The sequence below is a fragment of the Mus caroli genome, unplaced genomic scaffold, assembly GCF_978045245.1.
Source record: "Mus caroli unplaced genomic scaffold, Mus_caroli_1 scaffold_5, whole genome shotgun sequence".
Taxonomy (NCBI): Eukaryota; Metazoa; Chordata; class Mammalia; order Rodentia; family Muridae; genus Mus; species Mus caroli.
In genome coordinates this window covers 33,303,327-33,330,496 of record NW_028227260.1, presented here as the reverse complement: position 1 = coordinate 33,330,496, position 27,170 = coordinate 33,303,327, and the positions used below count along the sequence as shown (strand labels likewise).

Below are 27,170 nucleotides of genomic sequence, written 5' to 3'. Positions count from 1 at the left end.
CTCTCCATATCTACAGAGTCATCATAGTTTGTTGGTTTATTTTTCTCACCTAATGTACCCCACATCTGTTCCTCTGTTTTCGATCATATTACGGCTCTATTAGACCAGGTGCTCATCAATTCATGCTTGCAAAACAACATGACTAACTAATATAGGAAAAAATGAAAGTGTCAGTTTTATAGTTAAATAACTGTGAATTTTTCTCTCAGAGAAAGAAATTGTGTTTGTTTTAGCCAAACACCTATCTAGGTGTTTTCATTGCTCAAACATTACAGCATGGATGGGCTAAGCCTAGAGTTGAACTGCTCTGCTTGGAAAATTAGCAGTAATGGCTTGGTTGGGGGATGTAATGGATTGGTTCAGTGACTCTGTAACCTATGGAAAGATAGGGAGAGGTTAATGGGAGAATAAAAGAAAGTTGAACACTGGGAAAGCTAAAGCCTTTGTGTAATGGCTAAGGAGCTTTAAATGAATCAAATCTCTCATATTTAAATGTTTGAAAATACATTTTTATTTTTCTTTGAGAATTTTGCAGATGCATACATTGTATTTTGATCCTAGCCACCCTCAGGGAGAGAGTAGCTTAAATCCAAGCAAAGGGTGATTGGTTTGCTTTGGGAACTTCCAAGCCAGTAGGAGAGCCTCAAGAACTCATATAAGTAACTATAACAGAAAGAAGAATATAATTAACTACATATAGAAATCCAAATGAAATTCTTTTCATAGTGAGAAGAACAATCACAGGTTGTATAGACCAAACACAATTTTGTGGCAGTGGACTGATAAGGACTGGAGTTTGCAAGGTAAGTAATATTTTTATAGGTAAATAGAACTGAAATCAAATGTTAGACAGTGGATCATTATCTCTCATAAGATCAAATGGCAACTTTCAACAGCCTTGAAAGATAAAAATGCTGCTTCACTTTTAAGTAAAAGATGGAAATTTTCATTATCCACCAAAATAACACGCATCTTTTATAAATCTCAGACATCTACTCTTTTAATGCAATATACCAAAGGGAAACATTTAATCAGGGCTCTCCGACTAGTGTTTCCCTCTACTAATAAATAGAATTTTATCTCTTTTTCATGAATCTCACATTATGTAACAGCATCCAAATAAATACAGAAAAATAAATTTCATACTTCATTCATTGTTCTTGAAAGTTTTGGTGATAAAGAATAACAAGAATCCCGTTAGAATCAGGAATTGTAATGTTGTAATTCAGAAGTTGAAAGATAATGGTCCTATAGCATGATTAATTGGATTCAGTGAAAATCTATACAAACTAGTATTATCCTATGGACCAAACTGTGTGGTCAACTGGGAAACAAATGGCCCTCCATTTTATTTCCTGTTGGAAAAGTCATTGCAGGTTGAGAATTGGGAAATAAAATCAAAGACATATTTCTGAACAGTACTCTTGTTGTTGGTAAATCTCCTATGAAAAGTGATATTTTCATCAACTTATCCCAAATTTACCTCACTGTAAGAACTAGCTGTAAGATTCTACCTGGAAGGCCAGATGTCTCCATCATTTTCAGACAATGGAAGAAAGACCACAGTGCTTATAAGCCAGGTGCATTTTTTATAGCACTGGTTGCTTCATTTAGGAGATATAGTTTAGGGAGCATAGAAACCTTGTTAAGGAGAAATAGAATAGTTTAGCCTGATTACAGATCAACTATTCTTGCATATCTTTTCAACTTAGATCCTGCCTTCTTACAAGCTAGCTTAGGTACTCTCAAAGCTATTTATTTTTGAGGTCAGTAAACACTCTTGGAAAACTACAGATTAGGCATCCAGTAGTGTTTAGGTTTCTATTGATCCAGATTAGGCTTATGACATGAAGATGGTCCATTCAAAACTGAGAAACCAATCCAAAAAAATCTAGATAAATTATTTCGAACAACATCATAGTTCTATAAAAACTCCCTCAACTCTAATAATGAAACTGGATTAAAAACTTAAGTATTATAATAATGGAGTTGAAGATGCCTCTTGCTATAATAAACTCCTTAAAATTTTACCACTATGTAAGTAAAGCTTTAATAAGTAAGAGAATATAAACCTCAATGTCATCTCTAAATCCATGTGTGGCTCACCTGTGGCTACGGAGTCATTTGGTTCTTGAATCTAAAATGGTGACAGCTACAATGACATCTTCCATTCAATTTATAGTATTGGACAGAATCAAAGCATTGGAATTCATTTGCCTGAGTCATAAATTATTGCCATGCCAGTGAAAACAGGAAGTACATTCAAAGCCTTTTTAATGCCAGAGAGCTTTTCTCTCCATCCATTTTCCTTGATCCTTTCTCATTCACCCCAATCTCAACCATTTTAAACATAAAATGGAAGTGTGGCTGACTCCAGTGGGGTTACATGGTAAACACCTGCTGAACACCATATACGGGTACATATGTAATTCATATTTGCTTTGATGGGGATGAGACAGCATCTCTCTATGTAGCTCTGGCTGTCCTGGAACTCACTCTGTAGACCAAGCTGGCCTTGAATTCATAGAAATCTGCCTGATTTCTGCCTCCTGAATGCTGGGTTAAATGTTGACATGACTAAGGTAATGATATTTTGTCCCAGCTTTATTTTGCACATACCTAGACACTTCTCAATTTCATCCCTAACAATCACACCTACCTTGGTAACACTTTTGAGACTATCTGTGAAACTGACCATGGTCCAGAAGTAAATAAAATAATTGGTGTTTGTACAAGCTTAAACTAAAACTAAACTAAAAGGAAGTGTAAATAAAAAAAATTATCATGATATACCTAAAAATACTGTTGAACCTTGCAAAAAGTAAGATATTACTAGGCCATCCCAAATTCCTCATTAATGTAATCCTAGCCCCCTCCCTTGAAGCACTGATGTAGTTGTGGTTTTCTCTTTTTAAGACACTGTACCCTGGAGCTTTGTCACCAAGAGACTTTTCAGAGGCATGTGCCTGTCTTCAGTCTGACCATTAATTAAAGGACTCAACAGTTTTAATTGGCTTAATCAGTTTGGTTGTTAAGAATTACCTCATGTGGATCATTTCATTTGGAGGCCCCAACAATATCCCCAATTCTTTGCTGGACTGAGCCTTGCTTCCAGCTTTCCTGGCTGAACCCCCTGACAAATATTCCAGGGCTCCCTTGAGATTGAGGAGGGCATGCTGATTTGGGGAGTCTTATTCTTAATTTGGGAAGAAATTTTCTGACAAACTCTCCTTCTCCAGTTTTGCCTTGCTTAAGTGGAATGCCAATAGTAGAGGACCTGGTCTTCTGGCTCTGCCTCTAGAGAGATTTAGCTTTGGCTTTGTTTGAATGAATGCCTACCAACTATGTCAATGATCAAATATGTGCTGGGCAAGTTTGGCTCAGGGAGTTGTTTATTTGATTTATTGATTTTTGCTGTTGCTATTTCAGATTGTCTCCACCCCTCAATGGGGAGTTGGGGGTGGCCTCACTCTGATTGACTGTTGGAGATTCTGCCTGTGTCTTGGGATTCTGCCACTAGATGGTATTGTGTACATGCCATTGTTTGCTCTGGTTGCCCCCCCCCTTTATTTTCTTCTCCAGAGGAGTCACCCAGTTTCTCTAGATTCTATCACCAGGTGGAATGCTCTGTAGACTGTTGTTGTAGTTTTCTGGTTTTTTGTCAATAAAAGCGGCTTCTTTCCTTTTCAAGATGCAAAACTTCCAATCATACCAATCTACTCCTAGAGCCACCCCCCAACTTTGGCATCCGAGTTTCATCTGCTCCAACAACATGGGGGTTTATAGCAGATATTACCTGTGGTTGTCCACTTTTCAGTGTTGATGCTGCTGGGTTGGTCATATTTTCTACTTTGTCGAGTTACATACATTTTCTTCTACTGGAGGGACCACCAAATCTAAACTATAACCCCTTTCAATGTAGGTTTAGGAATTTCTCCAAAGGGTTTAGGGATGAGTATAGGGGTGCACTCTAAAGGAAGACTGTGCACTCACTATGACATTGACTGGTCATCATATGAAGTGGGATGGTCATCCACTGGTTCCTTAGATCCAGCTATTGCAAAAGCAGTTTGGCTCAATGTCATAGGACCCCAGGCACCCTGATCAGTTCTTTATATTGATCAATGGCTGACACTTGTTCAAACCCTATCTGCTTGGTACCTCTAGAGATTAGTCTGCTGTTTGGTGTTTCTAAAAACCTCTCTCCCCATTGGCCTCCCACCACCTGTCCTGTCCCCTACAGAGGCCAAGGATTCTCTATTGGATTCCCTGCCTATAACCCATCTCCCTCTGTGAACATCACCATCCCTCCTGATGAAGATAGCAAGTTTCCCCAACTTCTCACATTTCTTACATCAAATTTGGCTTCCTGATTGTTGGGCCAACAAGCTCTGAAGCCAACTCAGATTCAGGCTCCTGTTTTTTTCTGGTGTGAGAGGCCCTATTCCATCCTAATGCGGGGGGGGGGGGTGGCAATCACATAGAGGAAGGTTGTCACTCTTTCCTGATATGTGTTTCTTTCTCTACTTCAAATCTATATGGCTTTAAAAAAAAAACAAACCAGACACCAAGCCACTCCCTGTTTTTCTAATAAGCCTCAAGCTCTAACTGCCCTCCTAGAATCTGTCCTCTATACCCATTGTCCTAACTGGGTCCGGGATGATTTCCAGAGGTTTCTTCTGACTTTATTTATACTTCCAGAGGAAAGGACATATTGGGCTAGAGGCAAGGAGGCAAGGGAGATTTAAAAAAAAAACAACAACAACAACAACAAAACCCGCCACTAGTATGGATGCTGAAAAGTTACTCAGTTTTGAGGCAGCTTTTATATCCAAGAACCTTGTTTGGGACACCAATAATTACATAGGTTCCCAAGAAATAGATACTTTTCATTACAATTCAGGGTGTAACTCAAAAGCCATTAATTTGTCTAAGTCTACTAAGGCTCATCAGGGCTCATCAGAATCCTGTGATTACAAGATTTCTGAATTTACACTATTTTGAATTTCCACTGGCTCCAAAAAAAAAAAAAAAAAAAAAAGCTAGGGCATTAAATTTGCCTTTTGTCACTCAATCCTCCATATTTATCAGCAAAAACTGCAAAAGTTACAGAGATTTGAAGGGATAAATATTTCCCAGCTCCCCAAAGTGACCCAAAATGGTTACAATAACCAGGGCACTTAGAAACAAAAGCAAGCTGCCTTGGCTCCTGGTTGGGCCACATGCAGACAGGTATAGATTATGCTGATTGCTTTCCAGTCAGTTCTCCTTGAGCTCCATACAGCTTGTGTCCAAGGGAGAGATAATAAATAAATAAATAAATAAATAAATAAATAAATAAATAACAGAGAAGATGGAACAGACCCTATTGGAAAGGAATCAATATGCTTACTATATGGGAAAAATGGATACTGGAGGAATGAATGTCCAACCTGCCCCAAAGTCAGGAAAGCAGTGACCCACCACACCACAAGAGAGATGGATAGTGAAACAGAATAAAGGGACATGGGCTCTGCCTTCTTAGGCCCCCAACAGTCCTTGTGCATCAATAGCAGGCTACTCAGTTAAATTTTTGGTAGACACAGGGGCAGTGGTTTTGTTTTTAAAACTCCAATAGAGCCAGTTACCAATAAAAAAGAGCAATACAGTGAGCCACAGACACAATTAAGGACCATAATGAATGATCATCCTGGGCCACAAACATGTGACTCACTCATTCGTAGTGGTCCCAAATTTCCCTTTCCCCCTTCTAAGCAGAGATCTCCAAAAATTAGGCACCACGATTACCTTTACTCCTCAAGAAACTAAAATTTCCTTTACACATGCTCAGCTTAACAGCACCTCTTTCTGAAGAATATTTCCTAGCTCTTTCAGAGTCACAGCAGAAACAAATCTAGACCCAGGAATCATGCTCCAGGACTGGTAACAACAGTTTTCTGAAGAATGGGCTGAGATATCCTCTGGGCTTGACAACATACTACCCACCAGTTGCAGTAAATCTCTCTTAACTCCAGTCATACCAAGGAGGGCCCATCAATATCCCAGGAACCAAAAGGCTGCACTGGGAAACTTTTCCATGCCAAGAAACCCTTGGAAGCTATCATTCTTATCCCAATTCCAGTTGTCTTGGAATATAACTTTCCTGCCTGTCCATAAGACAGGGACCTCAGATTATTGGACAGTCCAAGATGTCTGCGAGGTAAACCGACTAAAAGCATTCTTCCCACTGTTCCAAATCTACACACTTTGCTCAGTCTCTTCTTGCCAGACAAACAGGTCTATAGGGTTCTAGACCTTGAGGATACTTTCTCTTCCATTCTCCTTGCACCCATGAGTCGTCCCATATTTTGACTTTGGACTGACCCATATTTGAGAATGGGTTGATCCAGTATCCAATGAGACTAGCCAGCTAACCTAGTCATGACCACTCCAAGGGTTCAAAAATTTCCCCACACTCTTTGGGGAGATATTACAAAAAGACTTACAGGATTCAGAGTGTCCCACCTTGATTCAACTCTGCTCCAGTATGTAGATAATCTTTTGCCAACAGCAGCCAATTCTCACCAGTATAAAAAACACTAAGGACCTGTTTCAGTTGTTCCAGACATTGGGATATTATGTCTCCATTTAAAAGAAAAGGCCCAGCTCTGCCAAAGGGAAGTCTCCTATCTTGGATACAAGCTAGCTCAAGATAGAAGAATTCTCAGTGCTGCCCAGAAGAAAGCAGTCCATAGATCCCTGCTCTCCAAACAAAGGAGCAGGTTCAAGAATTCTTGGGGGTGGCAGAATACTGTAGGTTTTGGATTCCTATGTTTGCTGAAATCATCCAGCTTATTTATTCTTCCACCATGGGAGACTAGTCTGTGAAGTAAGCTTTATTGGAGGAACAAGCTTTCCTGCAAGTAAAGCAGACTCTAACCCAAGCCCTAGCTTTGGCCCTACCAGATGTCAGTAAACTGTTTCAACTTTGTACTGATTAGACTCAGGGACCTTGTTGAAGACCTGTAGTGTATCTATTCAAGCATTTGAACCCTATGGCCTCTGATTGGCCATCCTGTTTTTGCACCATAGTCGCAACTGCTATACTGATAAGGAAGAGTGACAAGCTTGCCCTGGTCCAGGACTTGACTCTAACAGCTCCTCCTGCTGTAGAAACCCTTCTAAGAGGGACAAATCATCAGTGGATGTCAAATGCCTGCATCATTCAATATCAGAGTCTCTTGCTTTATCTGCCCCATCTCACTTTTGCTGTGGTACAGAATCTAAACCCTGCAACATTGATCCCTGATGACAAGCCCTCCATGGCTCTGAGGACTTGATAGACATTTCTAAAGCAAGTTGCCCAGACCTCCAGGGAACCCCCCCCCTTACCTAAAGCAGAGGGTGATCTGTTTATTAATCATTTTGCATTATTTACCAGGCTGTTTAACCGGCTGCTTCTAAGCAGCCTGGTCATCAATGGAATAAGGAGATCCAGGACAGCAGTAACTACCCAATGAGCTGCAATACGGACATAAACCTTGCCACAGGGCACTTCAGTCCAAAAGGCAGAGCTAATTGCTCCCTTTCCCCTCTCTGTGTCTGTCTCTCTGTCTCTCTGTGTCTCTGTGTCTCTGTGTCTCTGTCTCTGTCTCTGTCTCTCTCTCTCTTTCTCTCTCCTCTTATGCAGGGGAAATGACAAAGAAATAAACATTTATACAGAAGCAGGTATACTTTTGCTATCCTTCATGTCCATGCCATGATTTATAATAAGAGAGAGACCTATTGACTGATAAAGGAAAATCTATTATTTAAAAAAAAAGAATAAATTCTTGCCCTCCTATAAAGGGTCTGGTTCACCCAAGGAGGCAGCTATTAGCCATTGCAAGGGGTATCAAGCCCCTTCTGACAGCCTTGGGAGAAATACCTTATAGCATCCCACACAATTGTGAAGGTGTTGAAAAGACAGACTTTAACATATGTCTAGGTAAACAGGAAGATGAAAAAAGGACCCAAAATATAAGTTTAAAATGGAACCAAGACACAGGAAAAAGTCCTAAACAGAACAGCAATGGCTTGTGCTGTAAGATCAAGAACTGACAAATGGGACCTCATAAAATTGCAAAGCTTCTATAAGGCAAAAGACACTGTCAATAAGACAAAAGGTCACCAACAGATTGGGAAAGGATTATTACCAATCCTAAATCTGATAGGGAACTAATATCCAATATATACAAAGAACTCAAGAAGCTGGACTCCAGAAATACAAATAACCCCATTAAAAATGGGGTACAGAGAATTCTCAACTGAGGAATACCAAATGGCTGAGAAGCACCTAAAAAAATGTTCAACATCCTTAATCATCAGGGAAATGCAAATCAAAACAACCTTGAGATTCCACCTCACACCAGTCAGAATGGCTAAGATCAAAAATTCAGGTGACAGTAGATGCTAGCGAGGATGTGGAGAAAGAGGAACACTCCTCCATTGCTGGTGGGATTGCAAGCTTGTACAACCACTCTGGAAGTCAGTCTGGCAGTTTCTCAGAAAACTGGTCATAGTACTACCGGAGGACCCAGCTATACCTCTCCTGGGCATATACCCAGAAGATGTTCCAACTGGTAATAAGAACACATGCTCCACTGTCACGTGTTTTGGTCGAGTCAGCAAGGAGACTGCAACCCTATAGGTGGAACAACAATATAAACTCACCAGTACCCCCAGAGCTCGCATCTCTAGCTGCATATGTAGCAGACGATGGCCTAGTCGGCCATCACTGTGAAGAGAGGCCCCTTGGTATTGCAAACTTTATATGCTTCTTTACCATCCAAAGAAGACTATATCAAACCCCCTCCATCCTATTTGCCTGATAGCCCAATCGGAGAAGACCCTGGTTGCCTTCTTTCCTTCTCCCCTCCTTCTCTTCTTCCTCCTCCTCCTCTTCAAAGTAAACTGTAGCCAAGAGCTTCTTTGGTTGGATGCCTACATTTATCAAGTCCTGAGTAGATGCTAATTATCTCCACTCCTGAACTGACATTTTTGCTATGTTGCAAGAAGCATACCACCTCCTAAATTACATACAACCTGAGGTGGCACAAGAGTGTTAGATCTGTTTTAAAGCCTGACTACTTTATTGGGAGTAATGGTATCCTCCAATTGATCAGCTTGTCTGTTTCAAGAAGTAGCCATTATGTTGGGAGATACAAAACCTCATGTGTGGAGGGTCTGTCTGACCACCAAAACATTTATTTTAACTATATTGAAGTACAGCCCAATTTTGAAAAAGAAAAATCAAAAACATTTAACTCAGTCCTATCAGTGCACCAAAGCCTAAGACATGTTTATGCTGAAGCTCTTTACAAAGTACAGAGGGCTTCATTCATAAGATGAGTTCCTGTTGACTTCAAACAATTCTCAAGATATAGGTCCTGGGAGAATGACTGAGGTAAATATAATCTCTGTGGGAGTCAGGATTTGTCCTAGCCCTAAGATAACATAGAAGTCACTAAGGCTGATAAAAAGAACAGAAGAACTCTCTCTCAAGAATGAGTTTTATGGCCTAGAAGCAAATGTGCACAATTTAAGGAGAAAGGATCTGAGATAAGTAAAACAACTTCTGTGAGATCCAGGCAGAGCCTGAATCATCAGAGAGCAAAGGCTCAGCAGGTTGTAAACTATTTCCTTTCCCAGGATTCCAGGAGGAACAGCGAAACATTTCATCCAATTAAAGAGCTAAGCTATACGTTTAACTGTTCCTGGCTTCTCTAATGCTTGTGCGTGTGTACAACAAGACAGTTTTGCCCTCTACGCCCATGTCTTGTCATGGCAAATTACCTCCTTGCTATTTCTCCCTTTCTGCTTCTTGTATTATTAAATTCGTGATTATTCTTAACCCAGAAGCTTATTTCATTTCCACAAACTTGGTACTTTGCATGCACCACTAGTCTCATTTGGTATATGACCTCAGAACATCTGTATAATAATCCAGTTTTATGCATGGTTACCAATGTACTTCCCAAAATTTATGTTTATTCTGGACCAGAGAAGAGCACCTTCTATTATACTTTGGGCTGCTCCACCAATGATACAGGAGAGCAGCTCTTCTCCTTGTCCCAATATTGGTAGGAACAAAAAATGTATCAGAGTTTTGAATTTACTCCTCCAAGAGGAAAATTCAGAAACAAAGAAAATATATGCTAGACAAAAGAAAGCTGTCTCATATTCCAGAGATCTGTGTAGGAAGCACACTACATGTCACCACAGCCAACCCCTATGCTAGTAAGAAAACAAACAAACAAACAAACAAACAAAAGCAGAAATTCCTAGGGATGTGTGGCCATCAATCAGAAAAAGGGATTGGGGCTACTTTCACCCTCAGGAACACATCTGAAGGATTGAAGGACAAGGTGTGGTAATTTGCTTTGAACCATATAATCCTTGAATCCATGAGATCCAAGTGGTGACGTTTGAGAAGCAGCTGGACAACAAACAGCCTGTTGTACTTACAAGATACCCACCCTGAATTCAGCACCTTTGATATGACTATGAAGCTGGTCCCACATGAGTCTTGTAGGCTTCAAAACCATACAGAGATGCCACTGATGAAGTATAGTGTGTACCATGGTGTGTAAATGATGGGATAGGAAAAAAAAGGACATGAGGCCTGGGGATGTAGCTCAGATGGTAGAGTGCTTGGCTAGTATCCACAAGGTATTATGCTCTAACCTGAGCTAAATAGTATACAGGGATGTGAGACTAAAGAGGAAGCAAAGTATATGATATAAGAATACCAAAGGAAAAGGTGAGTGATAATGGGAAAATGATATTCAAATAGAAATGATTGATAATTTCCCAGAAAAAAGTAATTAAATTTAGAGCTTATACGTGAATACTTCATTTAGTAAACATTACAGTGACAACACAGACATAACCAGAAGGTCAGAAGAGATCCCAAGTTGTTTCATAATATACCTGTCTATGTCAACTGCAGAATATGCCATAATACATACAGAGAGAAAAGAATCGTCCTCCTAAATTTATATTTATATTCCTTTAAAAGTACCATTTAAGGATGCAGTTATTCTAGACACACCCCTGGATTTCAAGGAAGCTCCTTTAAAGAGAGTCCTACTGCTCCAGTTGATGGGTAGCAGGCACATGCCAGAGGTCAGCTATTAGTAAGTTCAGCTATGATTTGCACTGCAAAGAGCTGGTTTTCCCAACATCATACATTTCCAAACAGACAATTTCCAGGACTGATCCAGGTGAGGGTAGCAGTATCATTTGTTCTACCTAAAGGCAGACCAGGTAAAAATTAGCATCCTCCTTGGGATGCAAAATGACATTTGATTGGACTACATTAATGATACACAACTGCTTCCACCAATACCAATCTCTTCCTGTCTCTTTCTACTTTCTTTAGGCCTGTATTTTGAATACATTTATTATATACTAAATTCCATATGGAAGGCAGCTTCATGTGAACTCATGCTGGCTTGTATTTATATGTATGTATGTCTATGTATATATGTATATACACATGTTTGTGTATATGAATATATACATATGCATACATAGACATATATACATATAAACATAAATATAGGTACATATACATATACACGTATATATGTTTGTGTACATGGCTATGTACTTAGGAATATATATTTAAATATTAAAAATTGTACACATTTTAAATATATACATATATTTATATACATAAATTTATATATTTAAGTATTTAGGAATATATTATATAAATATATAGAAAAAATATATAAATATATTGAAATTTATAAATATAAAAATTATAAAGATAATATAAATAAATTTTATATAAAGATAAAAATATATAAATGTTTTAAATGTATAAGTATAGTTATATAATATATATTACTAAACACTTACAATATCAATATTAACATATTAAAAATTTAGGAATATATACATATATAATATACATATATATAATACATATCATATCATACAGCATGCATAATGTATATAGGTGTAATGTATAATGTGTAATTAATGATATATATTATATGCATATTTATTCATATATTTACATGTATATATGAAGAGAATATTATTATAACCATATAATTATAAAAACATGATTTTAATATTATAAATTGTATTATATTTATAAATATATGTTTACATATAAATATTATATGTATTATTTTTTTAATATTTTTATTACATATTTTCCTCAATTACATTTCCAATGCTCTCCCAAAAGTCCCCCATACCCTCCCCCCCCCACTTCCCTACCCACCCATTCCCATTTTTTGGCCCTGACGTTCCCCTGTACTGGGGCATATAAAGTTTGTGTGTCCAATGGGCCTCTCTTTCCAGTGATGGCCGACTAGGCCATCTTTCCATACATATGCAGCTAGAGACAAGAGCTCCGGGGTTCTGGTTAGTTCATAATGTTGTTCCACCTATAGGGTTGCAGATCCCTTCAGCTCCTTGGGTACTTTCTCTAGCTCCTATATTAATTATATTATATTATATTTATATTATATTATATAAATTATATTATTATATTTATATATTATATTATAATTAATTATATTAATATATTAAATATTATGTTAAATATACTATATTAACTATTATATTAAATAATTACTATATTATATTATATATAATTGTTTACTTGTTCACTTTACATTCCACCCACTGCCTCCTCCCAGTTACCTCTCCCACAATCTTTCTCCAATCCCCCATCCCCCATCTCCTCCTCCTTTGAGTATCCCCTGACCCTAGCATATCAAGTCTCTGTGAGGCTAGGTGCATCCTCTCCCACTCTGAAGCCAGACAAGACAACCCAGCTAGAATAACATATCCCACAAACAGGCAACAGCTTTTGGGATAGCCCCTCTCCAGTTGTTCAAGACCCACATGAAGACCAAGCTGCACATCGGCTACATATGTGCAGGGAGGCTTAATTCTAGCCCGTGTATGATCTTTGGTTGGTGGTTCAGAATCTGAGAATCCCAAGGGTTCAGGTTAGTTGACTCTGTTGGTCTTCCTGTGGAGTTCCTATCCCCTTCAGGCAACAATCCTTCCTCCTATTCTTCCATAAGAGTCTGCAAGCTCCATCCACTGTTTGTCTGTGGGTGTCTGCATCTGTGTAAGTTAGCTGCTGGGTGGAGTCTCTCAGAGGAGAGCCATGCTAGACTCCTGTCTTCAAGCATAACAGAGAACCATTAATAATATCAGGAATAGGTGCTTGCCTATGGGATGGTTCTGAAATTGGGCCAGTTATTGATTCGCCATGAAATATTTATATATAATATAAAATATGTTAATTATAAAATCTATTTATAATATATTAAATATTTATATTATACTTTATTGTACTAAATATACAAAATTAAATATAATTTTATTCATAATTTATCTGTATTTTCTTTTTTATGTTCACTTGTTTTATTTGGTGTTTATAATTTTTTGAATAAAAGCCATACAATGTATTCTTTTAAAAAATGGTTATTTTATTTATTTACATTTCATATATTATCCCCCTTCTCTGTTTCCCCTCTCCGAACCCCCTCCCACTTCTCCCTCTCCCCTCCTATCTCCCCCTGCTTCTATGAAGGTGCTCTAACACCTACCCACCCACTTCTACCTCCCTACACTGGGGCATTGAGCCTTCACAGGACCAAGGGCCTCTCCTCCCATTTTTGTCTGACAAGGCCATCCTCTGCTATATATGTAGCTGGAGCCATGGGCTCCTCCATGGGTACTCTTTGGTTGGTGGTTTAATCCCTGGGAGCTCTGGGGATTCTGGTTGGTTGATACTGTAGTCCTTCCTATGGGTTACAAACCCCTTCAGCTCCTTCAGTCCTTTTTCTAACTCCTCCATTGGGGACCCCATGCTCAGTCCAATGATTGAATGTAAGCATCTGCCTCTGTATTTATCAGGCACTGGCAGAGCCTCTCAGGAGACAGCTCTATCAGGCTCCTGTCAGCAAGCACTTGTTGGCATCCACAATAGTATCTGGGTTTGGTGTCTGTATATGGGATGGATCCCCAGGTGGGGCAGTCTCTGGATGGCCTTTCCTTTAGTCTCTGCTCCACACTTTGTCTCTGTATTTCCTTTAGACGGGAGCCATTCTGTGTTAAAAATTTGGAGATAAGTGGGTGGCCCCATCCCCCAACCAGGGGCCTTGCATAATCTCTGGATATAATCTCTACAGGTTCTCTCTCCCCTTTGTTATTTTAGCTAATCTCATCCCTGCTGGGTCCTGAAAGCCTCTTGCTTTCCTGGCATCTAAGGATCCAGCTATACCATTACTGGGTACATACCCAAAAGATGTGCCAACATATAACAAGGACACATGTTCCACTAGGTTCATAGCAGCCTTATTTATAATAGCCAGAAGCTGGAAAGAACCCAGATGTCCTTCAACGAGGAATGGATACAGAAAATGTGGTACATTTACACAATGGTGTATGACTTAGCTATTATAAACAATGAATTTATGAAATTCATAGGCAAATGGATAGATCCGGAGGATATCATCCTGAGTGAGGTAACTCAGTCACAAAAGAACACACATGGTATGCATTCGCTGATAAGTGGATATTAGGAAAAAAGCTCAAAATACCCAAGATACAATTCACAAACCATATGAAGCTCAAGAAGAAGGAAGACCAAAATGTGGATGCTTCAGTTCTACTTAGAAGGAGGAACAAAATAATCATTGGAAGTAGAGGAAAAAAGCAGAGCAGGAGCAGGTGTGAGAAGAGACAGGGAGAAGTACTGAGGGTCAGGAAATCTGTATTTTCTATATTGTTAATATAACATGTTAAACTATATATGAATATATTATAATGATAATGTATTTATTAGATTATAACAGCACATAAAAATATAAATATATTTACATATTGTATAAAATATATTATATAATATATTTAATAAAATATATATTTAATAATATATATTTTATATATTCATATATATTTTATATATTTATTCATATATTTATAATATAAAATAATAACATATTTTCCTAAGTACTTAAAGTATTAGTATTATGGTATTAAGTATTTAGGAATATTATATATATATATTAATATATTATATAATACATAGTATATACTGTATACTACATTACATATAATGCATAATATGTAATATACAATATAATGATATATTTATATGTATATTTATATAATTATATATACTTATATGTATATATATTTATTTTTATATAAGGATATAGAAAGAATATGATTATAACTATATAATTATAAAATATAATTATGATATTGCAAATACAAATATATTATGATTATAATGTATTTATTAGATTATAATAGCACATACAAATATAAATAAATATATATTTATAAATATATTTACATATTATATAAAATGTATTTATACATAATATATTTCATATAAATATATATATTTATATATTATATAATATATTTTATATATTTATATATTCGTATATATTTATATATAATATATTTATTTGTATATTTATAATATAAAATAATAATAATAATTAATAATAATAATAATAATAAATTTTCCTAAGCACTTAAAGTATTAGTATTAAGTTGTATTAAGGTATTAAGTATTTAGGAATATATAATATAATATATATTATATATATTATATAATACATAGTATATACTGTATAATATATTACATATAATACCTAATTTGTAATATACAATATATTAATATATTTATATGTATATTTATATAGTTATATATACTTATATATATATTTATTTTTATATAAAGATATAGAAAGAATATGATTATAACTATATAATTATAAAATATAATTATAATATTGCAAATATAAATTATAATTATAAATATAAATTATAAATATAATGATTTAAGTATAAATTGTAAATATAATAATAATATATAATGATTATATATCTATAAATATAAATTATAAATATAATAATTTATAATATTGCAATAATTTATAATATGAAACAAATATAATATGAATATTAATATGAATAGAAATATATTCAAATTCATATTTATAAATTAATATAAATATATTTGTAAATATATTTATATATAAACAAATGCATAAATCATAAATATAATGTTAACAGTTATATTTTACAATATAATTTATTATATTAAATATTATATTATACTTATGATTCATTATGTTAAATGAAATTATATTAATGTTATGTTATAGTAAGTATATTAAATATGTTAAATTCTATTAATATTTTAAATTTATGTATAATTTTTACACACAGTCACTTGATATCCTGCTCACTGCCTCCCTCCTGGTCACCCTCCCACAATCCTTCCTCCCATCCCCTGTCTCCTTCTCTTCTAAGTGGTTATTTCCTTACTTTGGCACATCAAGTCTCTGCAAGGCTAGGGGCATCCTCTCCCACTGAACTAGACAAGGCAGCCCAGCTAGAAGAAGAAAGCCCATGTACAGGCAACAGCTTTTGGGATAGCCCCAGCTCCAGTTATATATGATATATCTATTTCAAAATATATAAAGATATTAGTTATTATATTATATTTATTGTGGTATAATATGATATCAACATATAATATACCATTAATATATTAATATATATTAATAAAATATATTTATGTATTCATATAGTTATATAATATAAATATTTCTAAATACGTAAATCATATTCCTAAATATATATAGACTTACACAAAAACAAATATATATATATATATATATATAATTGTGTGTGTGTGTGTGTATGTGTGTGTGTGTATGTGTGTGTGTGTGTGTGTGTGTGTGTGTGTGTGTAAAACAACAATTAAAAAAGAACAGGCTATGAATTTGAGTGAGCGGGTAGAAGGGGATGCATGGCAGGAGTTGAAGGAAGAAATGGAAGAGGAGAAATAATTTTATAACGAATGAATCCAGGATGCTCACGGACCGCTACGAGAGGGAGAGACCCACATGGATGTTCTTCAGCACCTTTGGAAAGTAGATAGTGAAGCTGTTCTTATGGGCGTCTGATCAGGCCGGCTCTACGCTCATCTTCCTTGATGCGTTGGCGCTGGAGAAGACGAACTGAGCGATGACGACGCATCTTGGCTTCTCTTTCTCTAGCTTCAAATGTAAAATATATATATTAATATATATTAAAAGAGAGAGTTTTGGCCCAAACATGCTTAGGTTAATTTCTAAGACTTGAGTTACTAAACTCGGGGTCTTGAAAAGAGCCCAAGTTGCAATACACTTTATGGACTTTTTTTTTCTTTCAGTTGTGTCTTTCAAAGCTGTAATGGCGCAACATTGGTCACCTAATGTGACCCTATAATGTTGTAATGCTCAGACAGGTATCTTCCTCTCATGGAGAAACTAGAAGGTCCCGGGGATTCCAAGGCCATAGGTGCCAACTAGAAAGACTATGCTAATCACATTGAGCGCTCATTTTGATTGGGCAATGTGTTGTCAGGCAGATAAACCATCCAATCATACTCAGTACCTTGTTGTCCAATCAAATGTCAAGTTGGTTCATTACGCGACCTAACGGCATGTGCATAATATGTTAACTGTTACTTCAGAAACCGCCATTTTCTGACTTTTCGTCAGGTTGGCGCCCTCAGCCATGGCGTCTACCACGGCTATGGACGTTCTGGAGGAGCTATCTTCGGATAGTTCCGAAAACCAGGTACAACCAAGAAAGCCTGAGAAAGCCAAAAGGAAAAAGGACAGACCAAAGAAAGAGGGGCCGGAGAAGAAGGCCAAGAAAGAGAAACAGGAAAAAGCAAAGCCGGAGAAAAAGCCGAAGAAGAAGCCAGAAAAAGAGAAGCAGAAGGGAGAGAAGCTGGAGACGAAACCCAAGAAAGACAAGCGGGAGAAAGCGAAGCCGAAGAAGAAGCCGGAGCAAGAGAAGCCCGAGCAAGAGAAGCCCGAGCAAGAGACTCCTGAGCAGGAGACTCCTGAGCAGGAGAAGCCTGAGGTGCAGTGTCGTCGTCGCTCACTTCACCAAAGCATCAGGGAAGATGAGCGTAGAGCCCGTCTGATCAGACGCCGTAAGAACAGCTTCGCTATCTACTTTCCCAAGGTGCTGAAAAATATCCATGTGGGTCTCTCCCTCTCGCAGCGGTCTGTGAACATCCTGGATTCATTCGTAAAGGATATGTTTGAAAGAATTGCATCCGAAGCCAGTTTCTTGGTGCGTCAAGCCAGAAACTCTACTATCAACTCCAGAGAGATCCAGACCGCTATCCGACTTCTGCTTCCTGGCGAGCTCTGCAGGCGTGCAGTGGCTGAAGGAACCATGGCGATGGTCCGGTATATCTCCAACAAGTAAGCAGCTTTAATTTCAAAACAACAAAACCCAAAGGCTCTTTTCAGAGCCACCACTTCTCCTAAGAGAGCTGTAGCATGAACAACTCCAGCAAATGAGTCACTTTGACTTTAAACCAAACAAAACCCAAAGGCTCTTTTCAGAGCCACCGCTTCTCCTAAGAGAGCTGTAGCATGAACAACTCCAGCAAATGAGTCACGTTGACTTTAAACCAAACAAAACCCAAAGGCTCTTTTAGAGCCACTACTTCGTGGTTCGAGTTTGACCTCCAGAAGCCTCCGGCCCCTTCTTCGGGCATTCCCAATTAACTTAAAAAATAAAATGTTTGTTATACTAAATGTTGTTTCTGCTAGTTCATTTGGGGTTCTGCTGGCAAAGGGATAGGTTTTTCTTAATTGCGCTGTATTTTGACAATTGTTTCCCTTTTGTTGAAATTTTGGCCGCATATCCTGATTATGGTTTCCCTTCCCTCTGCACCTTCGTTTTTCCTGATATCCTCTCCCATCAGGATTCACCACCTTTGTATCTCTCATTAGAAAACAAACAAGTTTCTAAGGGATAATAATATAATAAAATTAATATAACATTATTAAATATAATAACATACTAATACAGTATAATAAATATAGTATAATATAGTTATATTAATATAACATAAGAAAATATAATGTAATATATTATATATAATTAATGTAATATAAAACAAAAATTGTATCAGGGTCCTTTCAGGGAAATCTTGCTGGTATATGCAATAGTGTCTGGGTTTGGTGGCTGATTATGGGATGGATCCTGGAGTGAGGTAGTCTCTGGATGGTCCATCCTTTCGTCTTAGCTCCAAACTTTGTCTCTGTAACTCCTTCCATAGGTATTTTGTTCCCTTTTCTAAGGTCTTTCTTCTTCTTGATTTTCTTGTGTTTTGCAAATTGTATCTTGGGTATTCTAAGTTTCTGGGCTAATATCCAGAATACAGAAGTGGATGTTCACAGTCATCTATAGGATGGAACACAGGGCCCCTAGTGGAGGAGCTAGAGAAAGTACCCAAGGAGCTGAAGGGGTCTGCAACCCTATAGGAGGAACAACAATATGAACTAACCAGTACCCCTCAGAACTCATGTCTCTAGCTGCATATGTAGCAGAAGATGGCCTAGTTGGCCATCATTGGGAAGAGAGGCCCCTTGGTCTTGCAAACTTTATATGCACCAGTACAGGGGAACACCAGGGCCAAGAAGTGGGAGTGGGTGGGTAGGGGAGCAGGGCAGGAAGGGGGGGTTTACAGGCAACTTTCGGGATAGCATTTGAAATGTAAAGAAAATATCTAATAAAAAATAAAAAATAAAATAAAATAAAAACAAAAATTAACATCAAAATTGGCAGGAGACCTGAAAGGCATGGCCTGGAAGAGGCCAGAGCCCAAGCCCAGGGGAGGCAGTGGCAGAGGCAGCAGTGGGGGCAACCCAGGCAGCCCAAGCCCCGCGGCCTGGGCCTGTGCTTGGCACCATGAGTGGCAGCGGGCCTTCAGGAGGCGGCCCTGGGGCCTGGCACTGACCAGCTTGTTTAAGGAGCCAGGCTGCGGTGGTGGTGGCCCCAGGGGCTCGGCCTCTGGCCCAGGAGGCACTGGCTGTGGGAAGGCATCAGTCCGGGCTATGGGTGGGGGCGTGGGAGCCTCGAGCTGGAGGGGGGGAGGGGTGGCCCCAGCAGCAGAGGCGAAGAGGCAGTGGTGGCCCCGCGAGCACTATCTTCCCGCCGCCAGGAGTGAAGCTGGGCCATGACAGCGGGAAGGTGACCACAGTGGTAGCTACTTACTGTAGGCCAAGGCCCAGAGTGTTCCCAAGAAGTGGCTTACACTGACATCAAAGCGATTAGTAATGGCTCATTCGGAGTAGTGTACCAGGCTCGGCTGGCAGACACGAGGGAACTGGTAGCCATCAAGAAGGTCCTTCAGGACAAAAGGTTCAAGAACCGAGAACTGCAGATTATGTGTAAGCTGGACCACTGCAATATTGTGAGGCTGCAGTACTTTTTCTACTCCAGTGGGGAGAAGGACGAGCTATATTTGAATCTGGTGCTGGAGTATGTGCCCGAGACGGTATAGTGAGTGGCCTGCCACTTCACCAAGGCCAAGCTGATCATCCCTATCATCTACGTCAAGGTGTACATGTACCAGCTCTTCCGGAGCTTGGCCTACATGTACTCCCAAGGTGTGTGTCACCGTGACATCAAGCACCAGAATTTGCTTGTGGACCCTGACAGTGCTGTCCTCAAGCTCTGCGATTTTGGCAGGTAGGTCTGTCCTGCAGCCTGTGGGGTGCCTGAAGGCGTGAAAGAACCTCCAGCTTGCTTCCATGCTTAACCCTGCCTGTCTTTTCCCACAGTGCAAAGCAGCTGGTTCGGGGGGAGCCTAATGTGTCCTACATCTGTTCTCGGTACTACCGTGCTCCAGAAGTCATCTTTGCAGCTGGTTCGGGGGGAGCCTAATGTGTCCTACATCTGCTCTCGGCACTACCGTGCTCCAGAACTCATCTTTGCAGCCACAGATTACACCTCATCTGTGGTCGGCTGCCTGTGTACTGGCTGAGTTACTTCTCGGCCAGCCCATCTTTCCTGGGGACAGTGGGGTGGACTAGCTTGTGGAGATCATCAAGGTACTAGGAACGCCAACCAGGGAACAAATCCGAGAGATGAACCCTAAGTATACAGAGTTCAAGTTCCCCCAGATCAAAGCTCACCCCTGGACAAAGGTGTTCAAATCTCGGACAGCACCTGAGGCCATTGTACTCGGCTCTAGCCTGCTGGAGTATACACCATACTCAAGGCTCTCCCCACTTGAGGCTTGTGCCCACAGCTTCTTTGATGAACTGCGGAGTCTCGGGCCCAGCTCCCCAATGACCACCCACTTCCCCCTGTTCAACTTCAGTCCTGGTGATCTGTCCATCTAACCATCTCTCAATGCCATTCTCATCCCTCCTCACTTGAGGTCCCCAGCAGGCCCTGCTTCTCCCTCACCTCTTCCTACACCCCGTCCTCACAAGCTTTAACTGACCCTCAGACTGGTCAAGACTGGCAGATATCTGATGCCACAACTGCTACCCTCACTAGCTCTTCCTGAGGCCCCCACCGACTACCCCTCCGTGTCCATCTGGGAAGGCCCAAGTGACGCTGGGAGGGGGGCCACAGCCCATCAAGCTTCTGCTCTGGCTGGGCCCCTAGACTAGAGGGCAGAGGTAAATGAACTACCCCCAGCATCTAGGCCTCCCTCACCAGCCTAACCTCTGTGGTGGGCTTTTTAAAGAGGATTTTAACTGTTTGTGGGGGAGGGAAGAGAAGGAAGGATGGGGTTTGGGGGTATGAGGACCTTCTACCCCCTTGGTCCCCTCCCCCAGGCTACCACTCCTTCCCTCCCCCCCTCCCATGTCCCTTGTAAATAGAACCAGCCCAGCTCATCTCATCTTCCCTTCCCTGGCCCCCTGGGTGTTAATAGATTGTTATAATTTTTTTTCTTAAAGAAAATGTCGATTCACACCATCCAACTTGCCCCCCCAGCTGTACCCCTTCTTGTCCTCTGCTCCCAAGGCTTCCTCCCTCTCCCCATCCTGGAAGGAGGAAAGTAGAGAGAGTCCCTGGTGTCTTAGTTTCCACAGTAAGGTTTGCCTGTGTCCAGACCTCCGTTCAATAAATTATTGGCATGGAAAAAAAATTGGCAAGAGAAACAGAGCCCCAACCATTCACACCCATAAAAATATTAAGCTTGAAGCCACAATATAGACACAAAGGACAAGAAGGGTTAAAAGAGGGAAGAAATATATACATATATATATATATATAATTTTATATTAATTTTATAATATATAATATAATGCATACAATATAATTTTATATTAATTTATATATGTTAAATTTTATATTAATACATATTAATATAATATTTTTTAAAAAGGAAGCCCTGATAAAACATTGGAGACAAGGAGCTTCTTAAGATGCCAGAGTTCACTTTCTCCTGGTCATCTACTGCTGGGCATAGGACATACATTTAAGAGTAGTTTGTTTCCCCAGTGAGACACCCTTTGAGGAAGCTAAATTTTCATTTATAAGTAGTTATCAATTGGAGATTACTTCTGGGTTAGGAATAGAAGGTGGGACATGTGTCTACTTCTCTTTTCATTGATAGCCCCTCCCTCTCTCTAGGGCAGACCCATTGCAGACAGGTCCTGTGCATGCTGCCTATCGCCACAAGAGCCTTGTTTTTGTGGTGTCCTCTATCCCTTCTATCTTACACTTTATATTGCTTCCTATTCCACCAGGCTCCCTGATCCCTGGAGGGGGTAGATTGATGGACACATTCCATTTAAGCCTGAGTGAGCCAAGGCCTCTCAGTCTCTGCATGGCTCTGGGTCTCTGTATTTGTTCCGTCTGTCTCAGGAGGAAGCCTCTCTGATGATGGCTGAGCCAGGTACTGATAATTAGGAGTCATTTTTATTGTTACCTTTTATCAAACAGTGGTATTTGGTTATCCCCTAGGTACATGGGCTATCTAATATTCTCAGGTTCTCGGTCACACAAGCAGTGTTGGGTATGGGTACAATCTCATGGAGTGGGCCTTAAATTCAATAAGATACTAGTTAGTTATTCCAACAAATTTTTTCATTTCCTTTTTCATTAACTTATTTATTCACTTACATCCTGATCACAGCCCCCCCCCCACCCACTCCCAGTTCTATCGTCACATGCCCCTTCCCCACTGCCCTCTCTCATTTTCTGAGAAGGGGAAGCCCATCTTGGGTACCAACCCACCCTGGACATATCAAGTCACAGTAGGACTAAGTATATCCATCCCCTCCCAGGGAGGTTTAGCTAGGCAGTCCAGCTAAGAGGAGATCCAATGGCAAGGAACAGAGTCAGAGACTAACCGATAACTCATAGAAAAGTATGCCGCATGAAGATCATCATCATAATAACACACGTGCACACACACACACACACACACATATATACCTTGAACAAACTATCTTTGTCCCTGTGCCACTTACCATTGTGGAAGGATAGAAAGGAACTCTATAGCTAGTATCCCTATGGTGATAGTAGCCAAGAAGTTATGAGTCTCAGCCCAATGGCCTTTATACCACTGAAGAGTAGTACCAGTCAGAGACCTTTACTTACCTATGGAGATTTTAAACTGGCCACCATAAAAATACCACAGTGAAGAGAGGCCAAAGGAGGCAAGGAGAGAATTCCCTTGCTGAACCACTAAAATATTGCTTTAGGAAGAATGAGCCAAGATGTGGAGGTAAAAGACTTTACTGGACTACAACTGATGAAACAGCTTTAATAAGGAATAAACACTGCAGATACAAACACAGTGGCAAATTCTGAGAGGGCGAAAAACGAATGAAAGAATGACATTGAGAGGGAATAGAGTCCTTTTATAGTAGTTAAGGAACATTACAAAACCTGCACAAGAACATACCAATCAGAAGTTCCTGCATCAGTTGGGGGAGGGGCTCAGGGAGGCCCAACCTCCAACTGACAATTTATCAGCAGTTGTTGAATACTGGGCAGAGGAATAGTCAGTTATCCTTTGGAATGTGGCCCTGATAGACTAACCATGCACCAGTGGATAGTGCTACAACTGTGCATATGGGTAGTACTAATTTGACTCAATGAATTAAAAAAAAAAAACAATAGAACATACAGTTGGGAGGAGGATGCAGTAAGTTTGGTATCTGGTAGGAGTTACAGTGGGAGTGGGAGGCATATATGTTCAAATGATATTTTATTCATGCACGAAATCCTAAAATAATAAATTTAAAATGTTCTGGTTTTTTTTAAAGCCACCTGACCTTGTATTCTGGGCCTTTTGTATAGTTCAATTTGAGTAGGTAAGCCATGGCCGGCTCACTATCTTTTTAGGTAGTAAATTTTATAACATCGTTTCTCTGCACCTTCCCTGAGACTGGCTATTTGAGATGAGATGCTAGTGGTCATTAGGAATTAGGCTCTGATTATTTGTATGAGACATCACAAATCACTGGCTCAGGTTTGAGTTAGGATTTGACTATGAAAACGAGAGGGATTTTGTTCTGCAAGTTTTTGGCATTATGTTTTGGGCTGCTTTTTTCTCTGTATATTGATAATGATAATGGCATTTTCTCCCAAAGGAAATCAGTACTTTTTTTAAAGATATTTTCTTCATTTATATTTCAAATGCTATCCCCTTTCCTAGTTTCCTCTCTGAAAACCCCCTATACCCTCCCCGCCCCCGCTCCCCAACCCACCCACTCCTACTTTCTGATCCTGGCATTCCCCTATACTGGGCATAGAGCCTTCACATGACCAAGGGCCTCTCCTCCTATTGATGACCAACTAAGCCATCCTCTGCTACATATGCTGCTAGAGACACAAGCTCTGAGGGTACTGGTGAGTTCATATTCTTGTTCCTCCTATAGGGCTGCAGACCCCTTCAGCTACTTGGGTACATTCTCTAGCTCCTTCATTGGGGGCCCTGTGTTCCATCCACTAGATGACTGTGAGCATCCACTTCTGTATTTGCTGGGCACTGGCATAGCTTCACAGGAGACAACTATATCAGGGTCATGTCAGCAAAATCTTGTTGGCATATGCAATAGGTCTGGGTTTGGTGGTTGTTTATGGGATGGATCCCCAAGTGGTTCAGTCTCTGGATGTTCCTTCCTTAAGTCTCAGCTCCGAACTTTGTCTCTGTAACTCTGTCCATGGATATTTTGTTCCCCATTCTAAGGAGGGATGAAGTATCCACACTTTGGCCTTCCTTCTTCTTTAGTTTCATGTGTTTTACAAGTTGTATCTTGGGTATTCTGAGCTTCTGGGCTAATATCCACTTATCAGTGAGTGCATATCATGGGTGCTCTTTTGTGATTGGGTTACCTCACTCAGGATGATCCTCCAGATACATCCATTTGCCTAAGAATTTCATAAATTCATTGTTTTTAATAGCTGAATAGTACTCCATTATGTAAATGTACCACATTTTCTGTATTCATTCCTCTGTTGAGGGACATCTGGTTTCTTTTCAGCTTCTGGCTATATTATAAATAAGGCTTCTATGAACATAGTGGAGCATGTGTCCTTATTACAAGTTGGAACATCTTCTAGGTATATGCCCAGGAGAGGTATTGCTGGATCTTCCGGTAGTACTATGTTCAATTTTCTGAGGAACTGCCAGACTGACTTCCAGAGTGGTTGTACATGCTTGCAATCCCACCCGCAATGGAGGAGTGTTCCTCTTTCTCCACATCCTCGCCAGCATCTGCTTCACCTGAATTTTTGATCTTAGCCATTCTGACTGGTGTGAGGTGGAATCTCAGGGTTGTTTTGATTTGCATTTCCATGATGATTAAAGATGTTGAACATTTTTTCAGGTGCTTCTCTGCCATTCGGTATTCCTCAGTTGAGAATTCTTTGTTTAGCTCTGTACCCCATTTTTAAATAGGGTTATTAGGTATTCTGGAGTCCAACTTCTTGAGTTCTTTATATATATATTGAATATTAGTCCCCTATCGGATTTAGGATTGGTAAAGATCTTTTCCCAATCTGTTGGTAGCATTTTGGAAATCAGTACTTTTAATGAGCCATTTCGCCTCCAGAACTCTCTTGGACTCATAGGAGGCTTTTGCTCGACTTGTGTTAGAACTCAATTCTTTATCTCTCACTCCTGCATCCTTTGCTCCCTTACCAGTGAAGATGCTATATGCATAAAGTGTCAGAATGTCAGATGTATGGTATAAAGTGCCCAATAAAAGATCATCCTAGCATTTGTTGTAGTACTGAATCTTGGAATATGAAGAAAGATGAGATGTGGTTCTTATCCTTTGTGATATTATCCTTTGTGTTCCTGGTGCCCAAAGAGGCCAGTGAAGTGAGTCAGATATCCTAGAATTGGAGCTCTAGACAGTTGTTAGCCTGCCACGTGGGTGCTGGGAATTGAGCCTGGGTCCTTTGGAAGAGGAGTCTGTCCTCTAGTTACTGAATCATCTCTCCATTTCTTTCATATATTGAATGGAGGTGGTCATTTTTGAACTAGAACCCCCTGGATAATAAACTTCAAGTCTCTTATTAGTGTCTAACTGTTATTTCTCATGAAGGTTATAGCATTGTAATCCCAACCCAGAGAGGCTGGGTGAGTATTTATACACAGCCTCAGAGGCCTGGATTCTCTTGAGTATTTGTGTTTATAGTCAGTCACATGCAAAACCATTTTACTTCCATTTTTTTTGTTTGTAGAACATGATTTCAATATTTTCAACTGTTAATATTTAACAAACAGAATAATTATTTTAAGATCTTAAAATAATTATATAGATTAAGATGTTATATCTCCCTTTTCATTTCTGATTTTGTTAATTTGGATACTGTCCCTGTGCCCCTATGGTTAGTCTGGGTAAGGGTTTATCTATTTTGTTGATTTTCCCAAAGAACCAGCTCCTGGTTTTGTTGATCCTTTGTATAGTTCTTTTTGTTTCTATTTGGTTGATTTCAGCCCTGAGTTTGATTATTCCCTGCCGTCTACTCCTCTTGGGTGTATTTGCTTCTTTTTGTTCTAGAGCTTTCAGGTGTGTGGTCAAGCTGCTGGCATAAGTTCTCTCCAGTTTCTTTCTGGAAGCACTCAGAGCTATGAGTTTTCCTCTTAGCACTGCTTTTATTGTGTCCCATAAGTTTTGGTATGATGTGTCTTCGGTATCATTAAATTCTAAAAGGCCTTTAATTTCTTTATTTCTTCTTTGACCAAGTATCATTGAGTTGTTCAGCATCCACATGTATGTGTGCTTTCCGTTGTTTTTGTGGGAATTTAAAACCAGCCTTTGTCTGTGGTGATCTGATAGGATGCGTGGGATTATTTCAATCTTCTT

General features: G+C 39.3%; 1 protein-coding gene and 1 pseudogene across 1 annotated transcript; both read left to right on the top strand.

Moving 5' to 3' along the window:
* The first annotated feature begins 17,586 nt into the window (after positions 1 to 17,586).
* On the top strand, positions 17,587 to 18,294 carry LOC110286454 (uncharacterized). Its single transcript, XM_021152778.1, has one exon. It carries the CDS (start codon positions 17,587 to 17,589, stop codon positions 18,292 to 18,294), a length of 708 nt encoding a protein of 235 aa, XP_021008437.1.
* A 1,494-nt stretch (positions 18,295 to 19,788) lies between these two features.
* LOC110287324 (glycogen synthase kinase-3 alpha-like) lies at positions 19,789 to 21,397 on the top strand (annotated as a pseudogene).
* Positions 21,398 to 27,170: the final 5,773 nt, after the last annotated feature.

Coding starts and splice junctions, on each gene's coding strand:
- LOC110286454 (XM_021152778.1), top strand. CDS start 17,587: ATGGCGTCTACCACGGCTATGGACGTTCTGGAGGAGCTATCTTCGGAT.